Below are 14,616 nucleotides of genomic sequence, written 5' to 3'. Positions count from 1 at the left end.
CGGCAGGACCAAGCAATGTCTTGATCATCTCTGATAGATGTCTGTCTAACCAGCACTTAAATATCTCCAGTCAGGGGCAGCCCGTCAATGTAGGCGGCCTAGGGGGTCGCCTAGGGCGCCAAGATAAAGGGCCGTTGAAGGCTTTGGAGGCAGGGGCGACGATCGTGCACCAATCGTGCATTTCGCTTAGGGCGCCAGTTGCCGGCAGCTCTGCTAGGGCCGCTCCTGTCTCCAGTGATTAGGGTTGTCAGGTATCCGGTTTTGAACTGGGCAGTCCAGTATTTGAGCTGTCTGTTTGGGAAACAAATTGAAAAAATATAAATGAGAAAATATAAACGTCTGGTATTTTCTAAATAAGATGTAATGTAGATTGCGATGTAATGTCAAGTGTGTCCGGTATTTTTGTTGAAACCATCTGGCAACCCTACCAGTGATGGCGATTCAACAATCTCCTTAGGCAATTTATTCCAGTGTTTAGCCACCCTGATAGGAAGTTTTTCCTAATGTCCAACCTAAATCTCCCTTGCTGCAGTTTAAGCCCATTGCTTCTTGTCTTATTTTGAACTCCTTTGTATTTTAAAAATTGTGGTCCACGTTTATAAAAAAAAAAACAGCACTCCTCCACCAGAGAAATTGTTGCATATGGGCCTGGCTCCAGCCTTGCCATGGAGTAGCGGGGGGGTGGAGGGCCAGTGTGGGCTCCCTAATGCTGAGCTGAGGCCATGATCCTCCAGAGGCCAGATCCTGGCAAGCAGAGGGCAGCATCCTGCCACCAGGCCTAAGGTTCCCCACCCCTGGTTTAACAAATCCTCATAAAATGTCTTGGATTTCAGGCTGCAGCATTTTTCTGCCTGCCGTACCCACGATGGGTCATGTACGACTTTTTAGGTTGGGATCAGGAGTCATCTCCACTTGGTGGCTATGTCTACACTCGCGTCTTCTTGTGCGAGTAATATGCAAATGAGGCTAAGCATTGAATATCGCCGAGCCTCATTTGCATAACTAATGAGCCACCATTTTTGCAGAAGAGGTTCTTGCGCAAGACGGAGCTGTCTACACTGCCCCTTCTTGCGCAAGAAAAACCCTCTTGTGCAAGGCCGTTACACCTATTACTTGAGAGGAAGAACGGCATTGCACAAGAGGGTTTTTCTTGCGCAAGAAGGGGCAGTGTAGACATCTCCGTCTTGTGCAAGAACCTCTTCCGCAAAATGGCGGCTAATTAGTTATGCAAATGAGGCTTGGCGATATTCAATGCTTAGCCTCATTTGCATATTACTCGCGCAAGAAGACGCAAGTGTAGACATAGCTGGTGTCAAGTATCAGAAGGGTAGCCGTGTTAGTCTGAATCTCCAAAGCTTTCGTGGGCAGGCATCTGATGAAGTGGGTCTTTGCCCACGGAAGCTTATGCTCCAATACTTCGGTTAGTCTATAAGGTGCCACAGGACCCCTCGCTGCATCTCCACTTGGGGAGCACCAGCCCTGATTATTGGAGGGGGGGGGACGACAGTGGTATGGGTACCACTCGTACCCCTTTACAACTAGATGTCACCAGGGCTGGTTTCAATGCATTTTCCCACCTGGGGACCAGGAAGGCATGAAGGGGGACAGGTGGTTTGTGCACTTGTGGGTCTCATGGGCTACGTCTAGACTGGCATGATTTTCCGGAAATGCTTTTAACGGAAAAGTTTTCCTTTAAAAGCATTTTTGGAACAGAGCGTCTAGATTGGCACGGACGCTTTTCCGCAAAAGCTTCTTTGCGGAAAACAAATCTGAGCTGTCTACACTGGCCCTCTTGCGCAAACGTTTTGCGCAAAAGGACTTTTGCCTGAACAGGAGCCGCATAGTATTTCCGCAAAAGCACTGACAATCTTACGTGCGTTTACCGAAATTCAAGCGGCCAGTGTAGACGGCTGGCAAGTTTTTCCAGAAAAGTGGCTGATTTTCCAGAAAAACTGGCCAGTCTAGACACAGCCATGAGGTGCATTCAAAGTGGGTGGGGGGGGGGACTCATAGCGTGGGGGGTCCACCCTAAACTTATAAAGGATCCCTCAGAAGGGCGGGGACCCATGGGTGCCCGGGAGGGGGGGGGGGTGCCCCACACCCGCACACTTTCATCCTTGGCGCTCGTTGCCGCCGAGCGCTCGGTCACAACTACAAGGGCAGCTGTTCGCGCGCTCTCTTTTGTATTAACCCCGTGATATCCCTCCGCCCGGAAAAAAAAATAATCCTGGCGCGGGGGCGGGGGAGTTTCCTCCTGCCCGAGACCGTGAATCGGTAACGAGCGCTCGAGATACCCCGGGCTGCCATTGCTGCCGCAGTGGGCGGCCCCGGAGAGGGCTTATTGAAGGGTCTAGTGGGCTGAGGGGAGCTGGGGGCCCGTAGTGGAGGGATACAGCGGTGACTCGACCGGGGAAATCCCCACTCCTACGTCTAGTAACTGCCCCGCCCCCTATAACGGTCCGTGTGACCAGCGAGGAGGCCGAGTCTTTGGGACGCCCCCCCCCCCCATGGCGTATCCCTCCGCCGCGTGGGGGGAGGGGGCTCCTTCCACTTCCGGGTCCGCCATTTTGTCTCCCTCCCTCCTGAGTAGTGGGGGGGCAGTTAAAGCCGCCAACGCCAGCGACCACCCCTCCCCCACTCGGGCCGGTGGGGCGTCCACGCTGGCGCCGTTGGGGGCCCCGCTTTGCTGGGGTAAGTGTGTAGGGGGTCAGTTTGGGGAGGAGGCCTGGGGGGGGGAATCCCTGGAGGATGTGGGGATACGTTGCCTGGCCGGGGGGGGGGGGGGAATGACAAGGTCTCCCCTCCTCTTGAGAGGCTGGGGCAAAGGGCTGAAGCCTGAACTGGAGGGGGGGCTCCTCACTTGGGGGGGAGGGCAAAGTGGGGGGAATCCCTGTGGGGGGATCCCAATTCCGTGGGGCTGAGGGGAGGGCAGGGACAGGGTGTCTCGGAGCCTTAGTGGTGGGGGCAGAGCCCCCAGGGTTGCAGGGGCTGCAGGACCCAGAATTAATGGGAAAAGGTCTGGGAGTTGACCCCTGCATCCTGCTCCCTTAAAGGCAAAAGGTTTCTTGCTTTAATTGAGACACGTGTTGCTGCTGGTGGGGAGGGAAGTGGACTTAGGTGCTGGAATCAGGGCTGGTGCAGCAGCATCTCCCCGCTTGAAGTGGTTTGCAATCTGCCAATGAGCAGGGTTTATAGTTCGGTTCCCTGGCTCTCCGCTTCCCTGGATATGGGCGGGTTGGGACCTGAGTGTCACAAACACATCCGTACATCAGTGACCACTAGAAATACATTTCAAAAGTTTCAGGCATCCGATCCTACAAATAGGGTGGGAGGCTCCCGAGGGATGATCGTGTCGGTGTTTAACAATGAATATAGGATAGTTAAAGTGCTATGAAAGAAATTGCAGGGTTAGTAGTTAAGAAAATTAAATCCCAACCCACAACATTAAGTCCCAATAGTGCAAATATTTACACCAAGATTAACTTTATGTACATTGAATTCAGTGGAGCTATACATGTGCGTCAAGTGTAGACGTGTTTGCAGTATTTGGGCTTAAAATACTGTTGAAGGAGTAAAAACAATGAGCAGTCCTGTAGAGCATTAAAGACTGACAAAGTGGTGAAAGCGTATGCCCAAATAAATCTATTAGTCTTTAAGTTGCTACAGGACAACTCGTTTTTGCAGATACAGACTAACATGGTTACACTTCTGATACTTGTTAAAGGATCATTGAACATAAAAGCTGTACTCCTAAGAATCAGGGTAAGTAAAGCTAAGGTCATGATGATCCTGCAAACACTTGCCAATATTTACACATATACATAATCGCCTCAAAGTCAGTGTTTATGTACAGGGAGGTCCTGATCCTATAATGAGCTGGGCACATTATGCCAGTTTTGTGGTATATGGTGCTCATTGTAGGAGCTGGCTACAGTTAAAATGTATGCAAGCATCTGTGGGAATTGGGTCAGATCTAAAAGGTTCAGCAACAAATGTAGAATGCTTTAAGATGAAGCAAAGCTTGTTTAAAGTGGCCCTTTTAAGGTGTCATCATGCAAGCTGTCTGAACAACTAGAAATAGAGCGGGATTTTTTTCTTCTTTCAAGTTTGTTTCCATGAACCTTAAGTCTTTATGACAGAGCTGAAATTGTCACACTGCAGTCTTCTGTGTATAATAATTTGCATATAATAATTATTTAGTAAGCTTTAAAATACTGTCTTGTAAAAATCCTATTTTACATGGGGAAATGTTTGTTTATATTGGACATGTTACTTGAGGTGAATTAGTTTTTTAAAAGATTGTTTTACTGATATTTGCTTGGTCACTTACAGTATATTTGGACATGTTGAATTGTTCAGTGCAATGGAATAACTTTTTTCATAAAGCTTTTCTCCCTGTTAAAGAAAACAGGGAGATGCATTGATTAACTTTGCAGTTCAGTACTGATATACATAGACATTCACTTGTAGCCAATTGAAGAGCCTCACAGGTAAATTAATACTTAGGCTTCAAGTCAATTCTTCATAGGAATTAAATGCCACTATCAGTATCAGACAAGAATTTCAGATCTTCTTATTACTATTTTATATAGCTTTAAATTGTAGAAGACTTAGCGCAGGACTATTTCCCAAGAGTTCCTATTTCCAGGTCTAAAATAAACTCCATTTATGAATTTGGACAAGTCACTTTAGTGACTGCCAGCTGTAAAATGAGGACAGGGATACCAGCCCCCTAACTCTTTGGGTTGGGGTATTTGTGAAGATGAAGTAATTTAACTTTGCAAAATACAATAAGTACGAAGTATGGCTGCTGTTTCTGTTGTAGACTTGGAATCAGGTCCATACTAAACTCCAAAATCAATGGGTTTCACTTGAGCCATTGATTTGTTTCAGCTGATCCAGTAGCAGGATTATGGTGGCAATTTGCTTGCATTCTCATCATGTTGCAAGTACTGAATGTTAAGATACTTATTTATTTTCATAAATACTTGAACTCATTGGCTGAATCAGCCATTGATTTCCAGGGTGCATCTATCTATGTTCTAGCTTGGGTGATAATATTTTAGTCATATTGAACATTTAATTTTTTTTCTGTTTTAAATGCAGCTTTCTGAAAATATTTGTTCCCATGTATAAAGATGTCGTTAGTGGACCTTGGGAAGAGGTTGCTAGAAGCAGCTCGCAAAGGGGAAGATGATGAAGTTAGAACATTAATGGCAAATGGTGCTCCTTTCACCACTGACTGGGTAATTTTTTTTTAATAGAAAAGGCTAATTTCTCTGTAAAGGTAATTGCTCCAACTACAATATAGAACAGATACTTTGAGGGTAGCCTAAAGAGTAGGTTGATAGCCTTAGAGTCCTAACTTAGCTCATGGTTACCCTCCCTTTGTAACTACAGTAAAACTCCACTCCTGATAGTCTGGCACCATCTGGAACCCGGAAGTGCTCCGGGCAGCCGGACAATTGGAGCTGCTCTGTCCCCGGCTTCCCCGATTCAGCTGCTGCTGAAACTGACCAGAGGCTGACTCCTGGAAGCTGGGGGCAAAGCAGCTCTTCCCCGCTGGTCAGTTTCAGCAGCGGCTGACTCCAGGAAGCCTGGGGCAGAGCAGCTGGGGTGCTGCCGGGTTGGTCCCGCAGCACCGAGGGGCGCATCCCCCGCACTCCACCCCAGACCCCGCATAGCCCCCCCTTCTGATAGTCTATCATATCTGATAATCCGGCACCCCCTGGGTCCTAAAGGTGCCGGATTATCGGAAGTTTATGTGGCAGGGACCTGACTGATTAACTGTGACTTTTCATTGAAGCAGCAAGAATTCCTAATCATACCCATTTTTGTAAGAATTTATGCATGCTTAGACCCTGATCCTGAAAGTTGTCAATACTGGCTGAGCCTGTTCTTGCAGTAGGTCTGTGAATAACTTTACTATCATTGAGTAGCCTCACTGGGGTAAATGGGACAAGTTATGGGTAGCGAAGTTAAGTGTGATTGTAAATAGTCACAAAATGGGGCTGAACAATGACATTCATGCTGCAGGTAAGTTGCCAGCATAGCCACTTTGAGTGCCACAGTTATAGAATGTTGAATTTTTACCTAGTGTGGGTTTAAAAAAAAATCCTTCTTTAAAATGATTACAGGCAGTCCCCGACTTACGCGGATCCGACTTACGTCGGATCCGCACTTACGAATGGAGCTTTCTCGCCCCGGAAGTCGGGGCGAGAAAGCCCCGTTCGTAAGCTGCTCCGGTGCCCCTGGTCTGCTGGAGACCGTCTCCAGCAGACCAGGGGCACCGGGCGGGTTCCTGCGCTTCTGAGGCTTTGCCAGAGCAAAGCCTCGGAAGCGCGGGAACCGCTGCTGCTGCCACTTGGGTGCCGGTGCCTGTGGTCTGCTGGGGACCGTCCCCAGCAGACCACAGGCACCGGGACCCAAGCGGCAGCAGCGGGCGGGTTCCCGCGCTTCTGAGGCTTTGCCAGAGCAAAGCCTCAGAAGCGCGGGAACCCCCGCTGCTGCCGCATGAGACCCGGTGCCTGTGGTCTGCTGGGGACAGTCCCCAGCAGACCACAGGCACCCGGACTGAAGCCGCAGCCGCGGGGGGGGGTCCCGCGCCTCTGAGGCTTTGCCAGAGCAAAGCCTCAGAGGCGCGGGGAACCGCCGCTGCTGCCGCTTCAGTCAAAGCGGCAGCAGCGGCGGTTCCCTGCGCCTCTGAGGCTTTGCTCTGGCAAAGCCTCAGAGGCGCGGGACCCCCCCGCGGCTGCGGCTTCAGTCCGGGTGCCTGTGGTCTGCTGGGGACCGTCCCCAGCAGACCACAGGCACCCAGACTGGAGCGGCAGCAGCGGCGGTTCCCCGCGCCTCTGAGGCTTTGCTCTGGCAAAGCCTCAGAGGCGCGGGACCCCCCCGCGGCTGCGGCTTCAGTCCGGGTGCCTGTGGTCTGCTGGGGACCGTCCCCAGCAGACCACAGGCACCCAGACTGGAGCGGCAGCAGCGGCGGTTCCCCGCGCCTCTGAGGCTTTGCTCTGGCAAAGCCTCAGAGGCGCGGGACCCCCCGCGGCTGCGGCTTCAGTCCGGGTGCCTGTGGTCTGCTGGGGACGGTCCCCAGCAGACCACAGGCACCCTGACTGAAGCCGCAGCCGCGGGGGGTCCCGCGCCTCAGAGCCTTTGCCAGAGCAAAGCCTCAGAGGCGCGGCACCCTGCTGCCACTGCGGCTCTGCTCCCCGTGTCCCTGGTCTGCTGGGGGGGGGGGGGGGCGCAGCTAGTGTGCTCCCCCCCCCCCCCCCCCCAGCAGACCAGGATTTTGTTTTGGACTCTGGGGCAGAGCAGCTGGGGCGCTGCCGATTGGTCCTGCAGTGCCCGTGGGCACTACTGGACCAACCCGGCAGCACCCCAGCTGCTCTGCCCCAGGTCCTGATTCAGCCGCTGCTGGTCAGTTTCAGCAGCGGCTGAATCAGGACGTCTGGGGCAGAGCAGATGGGGTGCTGCTGGGTTGGTCCAGTAGCACCCCAGCTGCTCTGCCCCAGGCGTCCCCAAGTCAGCTTCTGCTGAAACTGACCAGCGCTGACTACAGGAAGCCCCAGGCAGAGTTGCTCTGCCCCGGGCTTCCTGCAATCAGCTGCTGATCAGTTTCAGCAGCAGCTGACTTGGGGACGCCTGGGGTTCTTAAGTTGATTCTGTATGTAAGTCAGAACTGGCGGTCAGTTTCAGCAGTGTCTGAATCTGGACGCCAGTTCCGACTTACATACAGATTCAACTTAAGAACAAACCTACAGTCCCTATCTTGTACGTAACCCGGGGACTGCCTGTATTAACTTGTAAAGTACATTTAAATCTTCATCTTAAAAATTGTAAGAGGGAATTAGAGCAGTAAGACACTAATATTGATTCTAAAGCCTTTTTTATTTTTGTGGATATATTTAAAATGTTTCATCTAAAGTAATTGTATATCAAATTTTGTTTGACAGAACTTTAGTTCAGCGTTCAATATATTTTAAGCCTTTGCCTTAGTGCAGATGATCAGAATTAATTTTGTTTGCTATCTATGCACAGAATATCATCCCAATTATTAATTTATACACTTGGTGCTTGTTGCAGGGTCAATTGCTGGTTGGCTTGATCCCTTGTGGCAGAGCATACCACAGCCATCTCTCTGGATTGGGTGACTCCTGCCAGGAGCTGCTCTCCAGGTCCCATGGTGATCTATCCTTTTACACTCAGCCCTTTACCACTTCTTGACACTCAGCCCCTATGGCCAGGTCACTTGGTTTTGCCCCTGGCTCCTGGGCACTTAGGGGTTTGTCCTTTCCCTTCTGTGAGAGATGTGGTAGGGATGTAATTTATAGTTCCTTAAAATTGCTGAACACGTTAATGGAAATAAATAGGTGCTTCCACATCTATGTTGAACAGAACTTAAAAAAAAAAAAACATTTTTAATATACAGCTTGGGACATCACCTCTTCACCTCGCGGCCCAGTATGGCCATTATTCAACAGCAGAAGTGCTGCTTCGAGCAGGTGTTAGCAGAGATGCTCGAACCAAAGTGGACAGGACCCCTTTGCATATGGCTGCAGCCGATGGACATACACATATTGTAGAACTGCTAATTAGGGTAAGTGATATGTCACACATAAAACAGTCTGCAGAATATTAATCTGATCAGTAACGTTGTAATGTCACTGTTCAGGCATTATTCTGTCAGCAGTTCCTAACCTTTTTTTATACTGCAGAGAGGCAAACTCAATCAAAAACTGTTGGCGACACTGAAATATTTGCATAATCATTATGGTAATTAATTCATTTGCATATTCATGATGGTAATTTTAGCCCATGGTAAAGCAGGCAATTCAAAGGAGGGGAGACATGATGGTTAACAAGAATTTGAAAAAACTGCTGCAAACAAACATTTAAAAAAACAATAAAATAGTTGCTAATACTTGTTAAAGAGTATTCTCCAGTCCAAACCTTTTGCCTCAATTGCACTAGAATTAGAGGCAGAACTAACAAGTCTGACTGTGCTGACACATTCTGCATGTTCATATTTTCCTATGCACTTAATAATGCATAATAATAATGTGTGTACCTTCTGGCTGGGAGCAGCTGGAGGCCCGGGGAAAGTTCCTGCTTAGTGGGGAGGGAGAAGAACGGGGTCGCAAGAGCAGCTGCCCTGCACTCGGTGCTTGGCCCTGCCAGCCGTGACAGCTTCCATGCACATGATGCTTGGCCCTGCCGGTGGGTTGCACAGCGGTCGCTGGAGCTGGAACTGGGACCACGGTGAGGCTGCCCCAGTAGGGAGAGCCTCACCATGGTTCTAGCTCCAGCCGCAGCACACCCAGCTACCAGCTGCCCCACTTACCCTGCTGCTGCGTGTGGAAGTGCACAGGAAGGGAATTCCCTAGGAGCCCCAGGGGGCAGAACTAAATAAAAGCTGGGGGCATTGTGTGGCAATGTGCTGCAGCCCATCAGATGGGTCCACGGCCTGCCACTGGTCCATAGACTGGGGGTTGGGAACCGCTGCTCTATGTGAAGAAGTTAGATTAATGCCAATTCAATATTTTTATTTTTACAGGTTGAACCTCTCTAGTCTAGCACTCCCTGGTCTGGCAACATTTGTGGTTGGCAACATTTGTGGTTGGCATAATTTTAGTTAGTTGGATGTCTGTTTATCATGCATATGGCCAAATTTCCTATGGTTCTGTAAAGTTTGTTTGAAAGCCAGGACTGGTGGCTGTAATGGTCTGTACTGCTGTTTAGCTCTAATTTATCCCTAAATGTTTTCAAAGAGCCCAGTAAGCAGTGGAAGCGTTGGTAATGCTTCTAGACAATATTGATCTGTGGTTTGGCACTGGTCAGGTACCAAGGGTGCTGGACTAGAAAGGTTCAACTGGTAGGATGAAATACAAAACTTCTTTCCCCTCTAACTATAATTTTAAAAACTTTTCTAAAGAAAACCTCAGAATTGTTCAATGAAATCACTGCTTAATATAATGATAAATACAGGGAATGTAAAACAAGTTCCCAAACTTTTTTTTTCTTTTTTGCTGGGCCCCCTTTGAAAATATTTCAGGCTGTGACAACACCTTTCCCCTCCTTCCTGCATGCCACCCATAACACTCCACATCTCTGGTGCTATTGGCCGTGGCACCTTCAGAACTGGGTGAGCAGCCAGAAGCCACCACTCTTTGGCCACCCATCTCTGAAGGCAGTGCCACAGAATATAAGGTAGCAATTCTGCAATCTTCTACAATAGTCTTGCAGCCCCCGGTTAGGTTGGAACCCCAGTTTGAGAAATGCTGATTGAAAACTTAGTGTAATGCCTGTGCAGTAGAGCAGGAAGCATGTACTTCAGGATAAGGTAAAGCAACACTTTGCTTAAAGAATCATATTGTCTGAATTGATTTACCTATTGTAACAAATAAAAAAATATAAAAAAAGCTTTTTAAAAAGACAGTCTTTCTAAAAGTACACCAAAAGACTAAAAATAATAAAAAGGTGCACCAAAAAGTCAAAAGAAGTTTTAAGCTAGCAATTTAGGAAAAAGATTGAATGGCTAAGTATGATTCAAGCTACAGTAAAACTCCAATTGTCCGGGATCCGGCACTCCCAATAGTCTGGCATCAACTGGAACCCAGAGGTGCTCCAGTCAGTCGCTCTCGCAGCTGGGCCGCTGCGTTCACAGCCCCACGCCATTCTGCTTATGGTCCCCAGCTCTCACAGCATCCAGCCTGCACTTGCTAGCAGCCGGCTGCTGAGCACAGGCAGTTGTCTTGGGACCCGGACATAAGGTTGGGGGAGAAGGAGGACTGAGTTACAGCAGGGAGGGGAGGTGTTTGGCTCTGGCGAAGGGGAGGGGAGGGAAAGGAAGGGGGATTGGGTTGGGAGTATGCCCTCTTATAGTACCTCCTGGTATTCCAGCATATCCGATAATCCGGCACCACCTAGGTCCCAAAGGTGCCAGATTATTGGAAGTCTACTGTAGTTGCTAACTGTTAGCCATTCAATCTTCTTCCCAAATTGCTAGCTTAACTTTATTTTTGACTTTTTGGTGCACTTTTTTTTTAAAGTCTTTGGTGTGCTTTTATAAAGATTGTCTTTTTAAAGTTTTTTTAATATTTGTTTTTATTTTTATATTTTTGGTCTTAAATCTAGTGTGTTTCAAGTAATAAAAACTGCCAGGTTCGTTTTGATATGCTTATATATTTTGAGCTAAATTTTTTTTCAAAAAATTTTTTGCTCTAGGTATTTACATTTGTAATGAAAAACAGTTGTGTGTAAGGCAAGGATAAAGTACCATGAATTAGCAAATATAACGCGCAGGTTATACATGTATTTACAACCCCTTTCCCCCCCCCCCCCCGCAGGTTATACATGTCCGCATCTTATACAAGCTGATTTTTACTCAGATTAAAAGAAGACTAACATGATAAAATCAGCATCTTCGATTTAATAAGAATTTAATTTAATAAGAACAGCAGTGTTTCTCAATTTCCGTTTCTTCTTTTTTCCACTCCCGAATAGACTTTTCATTGACAAAAAATGTTCTCCCCACTGCTCTATTGCCATTTTCTTTTGCATATGTCAGAACAGATCATTTAAAATCGAATGTATATGATTTGCGCATAGGCATCCTTACAAATATCTTGTTATAAACTGAAGGGGTTTTAAAACAGTGTGGTTCGTAGGCCTTATATACCGGTAATAGCGTAGTACTTTTTGCTCAGCGGCCTCAGCTGCAGTTCATTACCTGCGGGTTATGTACCTCCACAGGTAATGGAAGATTTTTTTTTTACACGTGAAAGAAAAACCACGGGTAATGCACAAGTGCGTGTTATACATGGACTCGAGTTATATTCGCTAATTTAATTGAGGAGATCGATCAATTATTTCGTTGGTGAAAAGGAGGAAGGCTTTGAAGACGCTGTAATTCTTGTAAGGCATCTTTATGGCAAACATTGTTGCCCATTAATTTGTTTGGATCGATTTTTGTCAATCTCTATGCCTTCTAAAGAACGTACTCAACTGAGCACCACAAATGGTTGAGCTGACGCAAAGTATTGAGAGCCAAGGTTTACAACTGCTCTATCCACCGTGTTCCTTTGTAGTTTGTGGATGGTGACAGCATAAGTGTGGATGATTGGAAGCATTCACAGCTCCACCAAGCCGTATCCAAAATTTGTTTGAAATTGACATGTGATTGGCTCGTTGATGTGTTTTCTTACATTTGCATTTCAACTTTAGTGATAGCAGTTTTGTAAGTTTGGTTGTAGGGCCATATTATATTGGTGATGGTGCCAGTTTGTACCGAAACATAACTTCAGCACCCAGATGTATTTCAATTCTCTTTGGAATGCCTGCCATTTGATTAATCTTTGTTGGATAGCTTGATAAAGGTTAGGCACTCATCTTCTCTGCTCAGTAAGGATATCTTGCGCTGTGATTGTGAACATTTGGAGGTTTGCATTGTCTAAACTGGACGAAACTTGATTATTGTGGTCATCTACCATTTTACAAGTTGGCATGATTCTCAAAGCTTTTCCGAGTGAAAAGTCCCCTTGTTTTCTTTCCTCACATTTATGTAGTAAAATATTTAGTTGTTCTCATGTGAGGTTTTTCCTCTTGAAGATTATTTAAAATTTCAATAAATGTCGTATCCCTTCCCTGTCACATGTTTTCAGTCAATTCATAAAAGATACAGAGGTGCCAGAGATGCACAGCAGGTCTCATTGAACCAGGTTGTTTATAAATGGGACTGCCTGATACTGGTGGAGGTTGAAGGAGATCACTGAAGAGCAAGATATTCAAGCCTCCAGCTGCTCCCAAGGTTGCTGGATTTGAGCCCACCACCCTGTGTGCCCCAGGCAAATGCTCTGTCCCCTAAGGCACTCCAGAACCCACCCCACCTCCCTGCCTTCAGAGGATCCCTTATCCTGCCTTCCTAATGTGGGAGCCAGCTCCATCCTCTAGGATGTGGGGGGAGCAGAGCTTGATCTGCGGAGGGGGGAACAGGGCTCAAGCCCACCACACTGCACTCCCCAGGCAAATGCCCTAGCCCCTAAGCCACTCGGCAGAAGCCCTTCCAACCCTTGCAATACAAATACAATGCACACCCATATGTTTGTATACGTGTGTGTGTGTGTGTGTGTGTGTGTGTGTGTGTGTGAAAGTTGAAAATCCCATGATAGACAGACAAAATGGTGGCCGTTTAATAGAAAGATTGTCTAATAATAACCTAGGATAAGTGTATTTATAAGAGATGAATATCAATGCAAATCTCTAAAGTGGTACGTGCCTGGATATGCACGTATTTGATATCATGCTAGGTGGAGTCCATGAAGGACTTAGATGTTACAATGCTGAGCATGATGGTGGCACTGAACTTTAGGTGCCTAGAAACCTCACAGGAACAACACTGTGATCCACAAAGTCAGGCTAGGCGTCTGTATTGCCTGTAACAAATGTGGGAGAGAGGTGTTAGAATTGAATCCACAAAAGCCAGCTCCATGCTAAAGTACCAATTGGAGATGCTGATGAGGGGCGTGTGCACTCTTCTCTGAGACAGGTCCCTAACTTTAGGCTGCAGGGAGGGACCTCTCCAGCAATCTCTGAATGGGAACCTGTCATTTTTCTGCCTCTTAAGCACCGCTGAGCATACCTACTGAATCAAGCTGTGTGTGTGACTTAGGCAGCCAAACATCTGTCTTCCCCATTAGGCTGCTCTGCACATGCCTAGAGGCAGAAACATAGGTGCCCAGGGAACTTTTACTCTGACAAATGCAGGTGCTGAGTGAGTTTTGGCACCGGTAGGGTTTGGCAGGAGTTTTGTGGATTCCAGTGGAGCCAAAACTGGGACTTAGCTACCTAAGTACAGGATTTAGGTGACTTTGTGCATTTCATTCCTTTGTGTTTAACTAGTTTCCCTGTTTCTTTGGAATCAGGGAGAGACCATGCTCTGGAAAAAATACAGTTAGATTAAACTAATGCTTTTATTTCTCTCAGAATGGTGCTGATGTAAATGCCAAGGATATGTTGAAGATGACTGCCTTACACTGGGCAACAGAACACAACCATCGAGACGTTGTAGAATTGCTTATAAAGTATGGAGCTGATGTTCATGCTTTCAGCAAGTTTGATAAATCAGCCTTTGATATAGCCTTGGACAAGAACAATGCAGAGACTCTGGTAATGCTGCAGGTGGGTTAATTACAGAAAAAGTACATCATCTGCCTACAGCATTTCCCAATGCAATGAGAATGAACATTTTCTATTGAAACTTTCTTGTTGGCATGCCTGAATCAAAGAGTAACTTGTGTAAAATATTGCAGTGGCCATTAGTGTCTTCATCACTAAAGAAGTACATTTGAAGAACGTCGCAAATTTCTGAACTTCATTGGGTTTCTTTGCAGACAGACTCTCTGTAGAAACTTCAGATCTGAACTCATTGAATTAACTTTGTTGTTGGAATTTTTGTAGAAACATGCCTCTGGGAAAAGGGAATTAAAGATGCAGATTATTTTAATTTTATTACAAGGTTGACTAATTATTGTTTGGAAAAAGCTATTTAGATAGTGGCCTTGATTCTCTGTTGTCCTGTAACTTGTGTATTGATTTACTCTAGGGACGTTAGCGAGT

General features: G+C 47.0%; 1 protein-coding gene across 4 annotated transcripts in view; it reads left to right on the top strand.

Annotated features, from left to right (window-relative positions):
• Nucleotides 1-2,457: 2,457 nt before the first annotated feature.
• The window catches only part of GABPB2 (GA binding protein transcription factor subunit beta 2), a 30,319-nt gene continuing 18,160 nt past the window's right edge, over nucleotides 2,458-14,616 (top strand). The window contains exons 1-5 of one of the 4 annotated variants that reach the window (XM_075908425.1): nucleotides 2,461-2,691; nucleotides 3,685-3,762; nucleotides 5,107-5,246; nucleotides 8,432-8,599; nucleotides 13,984-14,178. In XM_075908425.1, the coding sequence (XP_075764540.1) occupies nucleotides 5,139-5,246; nucleotides 8,432-8,599; nucleotides 13,984-14,178 (471 nt within the window). In that variant the 5' untranslated portion in view covers nucleotides 2,461-2,691; nucleotides 3,685-3,762; nucleotides 5,107-5,138. Of the gene's footprint in view, nucleotides 2,692-3,684; nucleotides 3,763-5,106; nucleotides 5,247-8,085; nucleotides 8,186-8,431; nucleotides 8,600-13,983; nucleotides 14,179-14,616 lie in introns of those variants that run through there. The other 3 variants (XM_075908424.1, XM_014568961.2, XM_075908426.1) reach the window with 3 other exon arrangements.

The sequence above is a fragment of the Pelodiscus sinensis genome, chromosome 24 (assembly GCF_049634645.1).
Source record: "Pelodiscus sinensis isolate JC-2024 chromosome 24, ASM4963464v1, whole genome shotgun sequence".
Classification (NCBI taxonomy): Eukaryota; Metazoa; Chordata; order Testudines; family Trionychidae; genus Pelodiscus; species Pelodiscus sinensis.
This window is presented reverse-complemented; position numbering and strand designations above follow the sequence as displayed.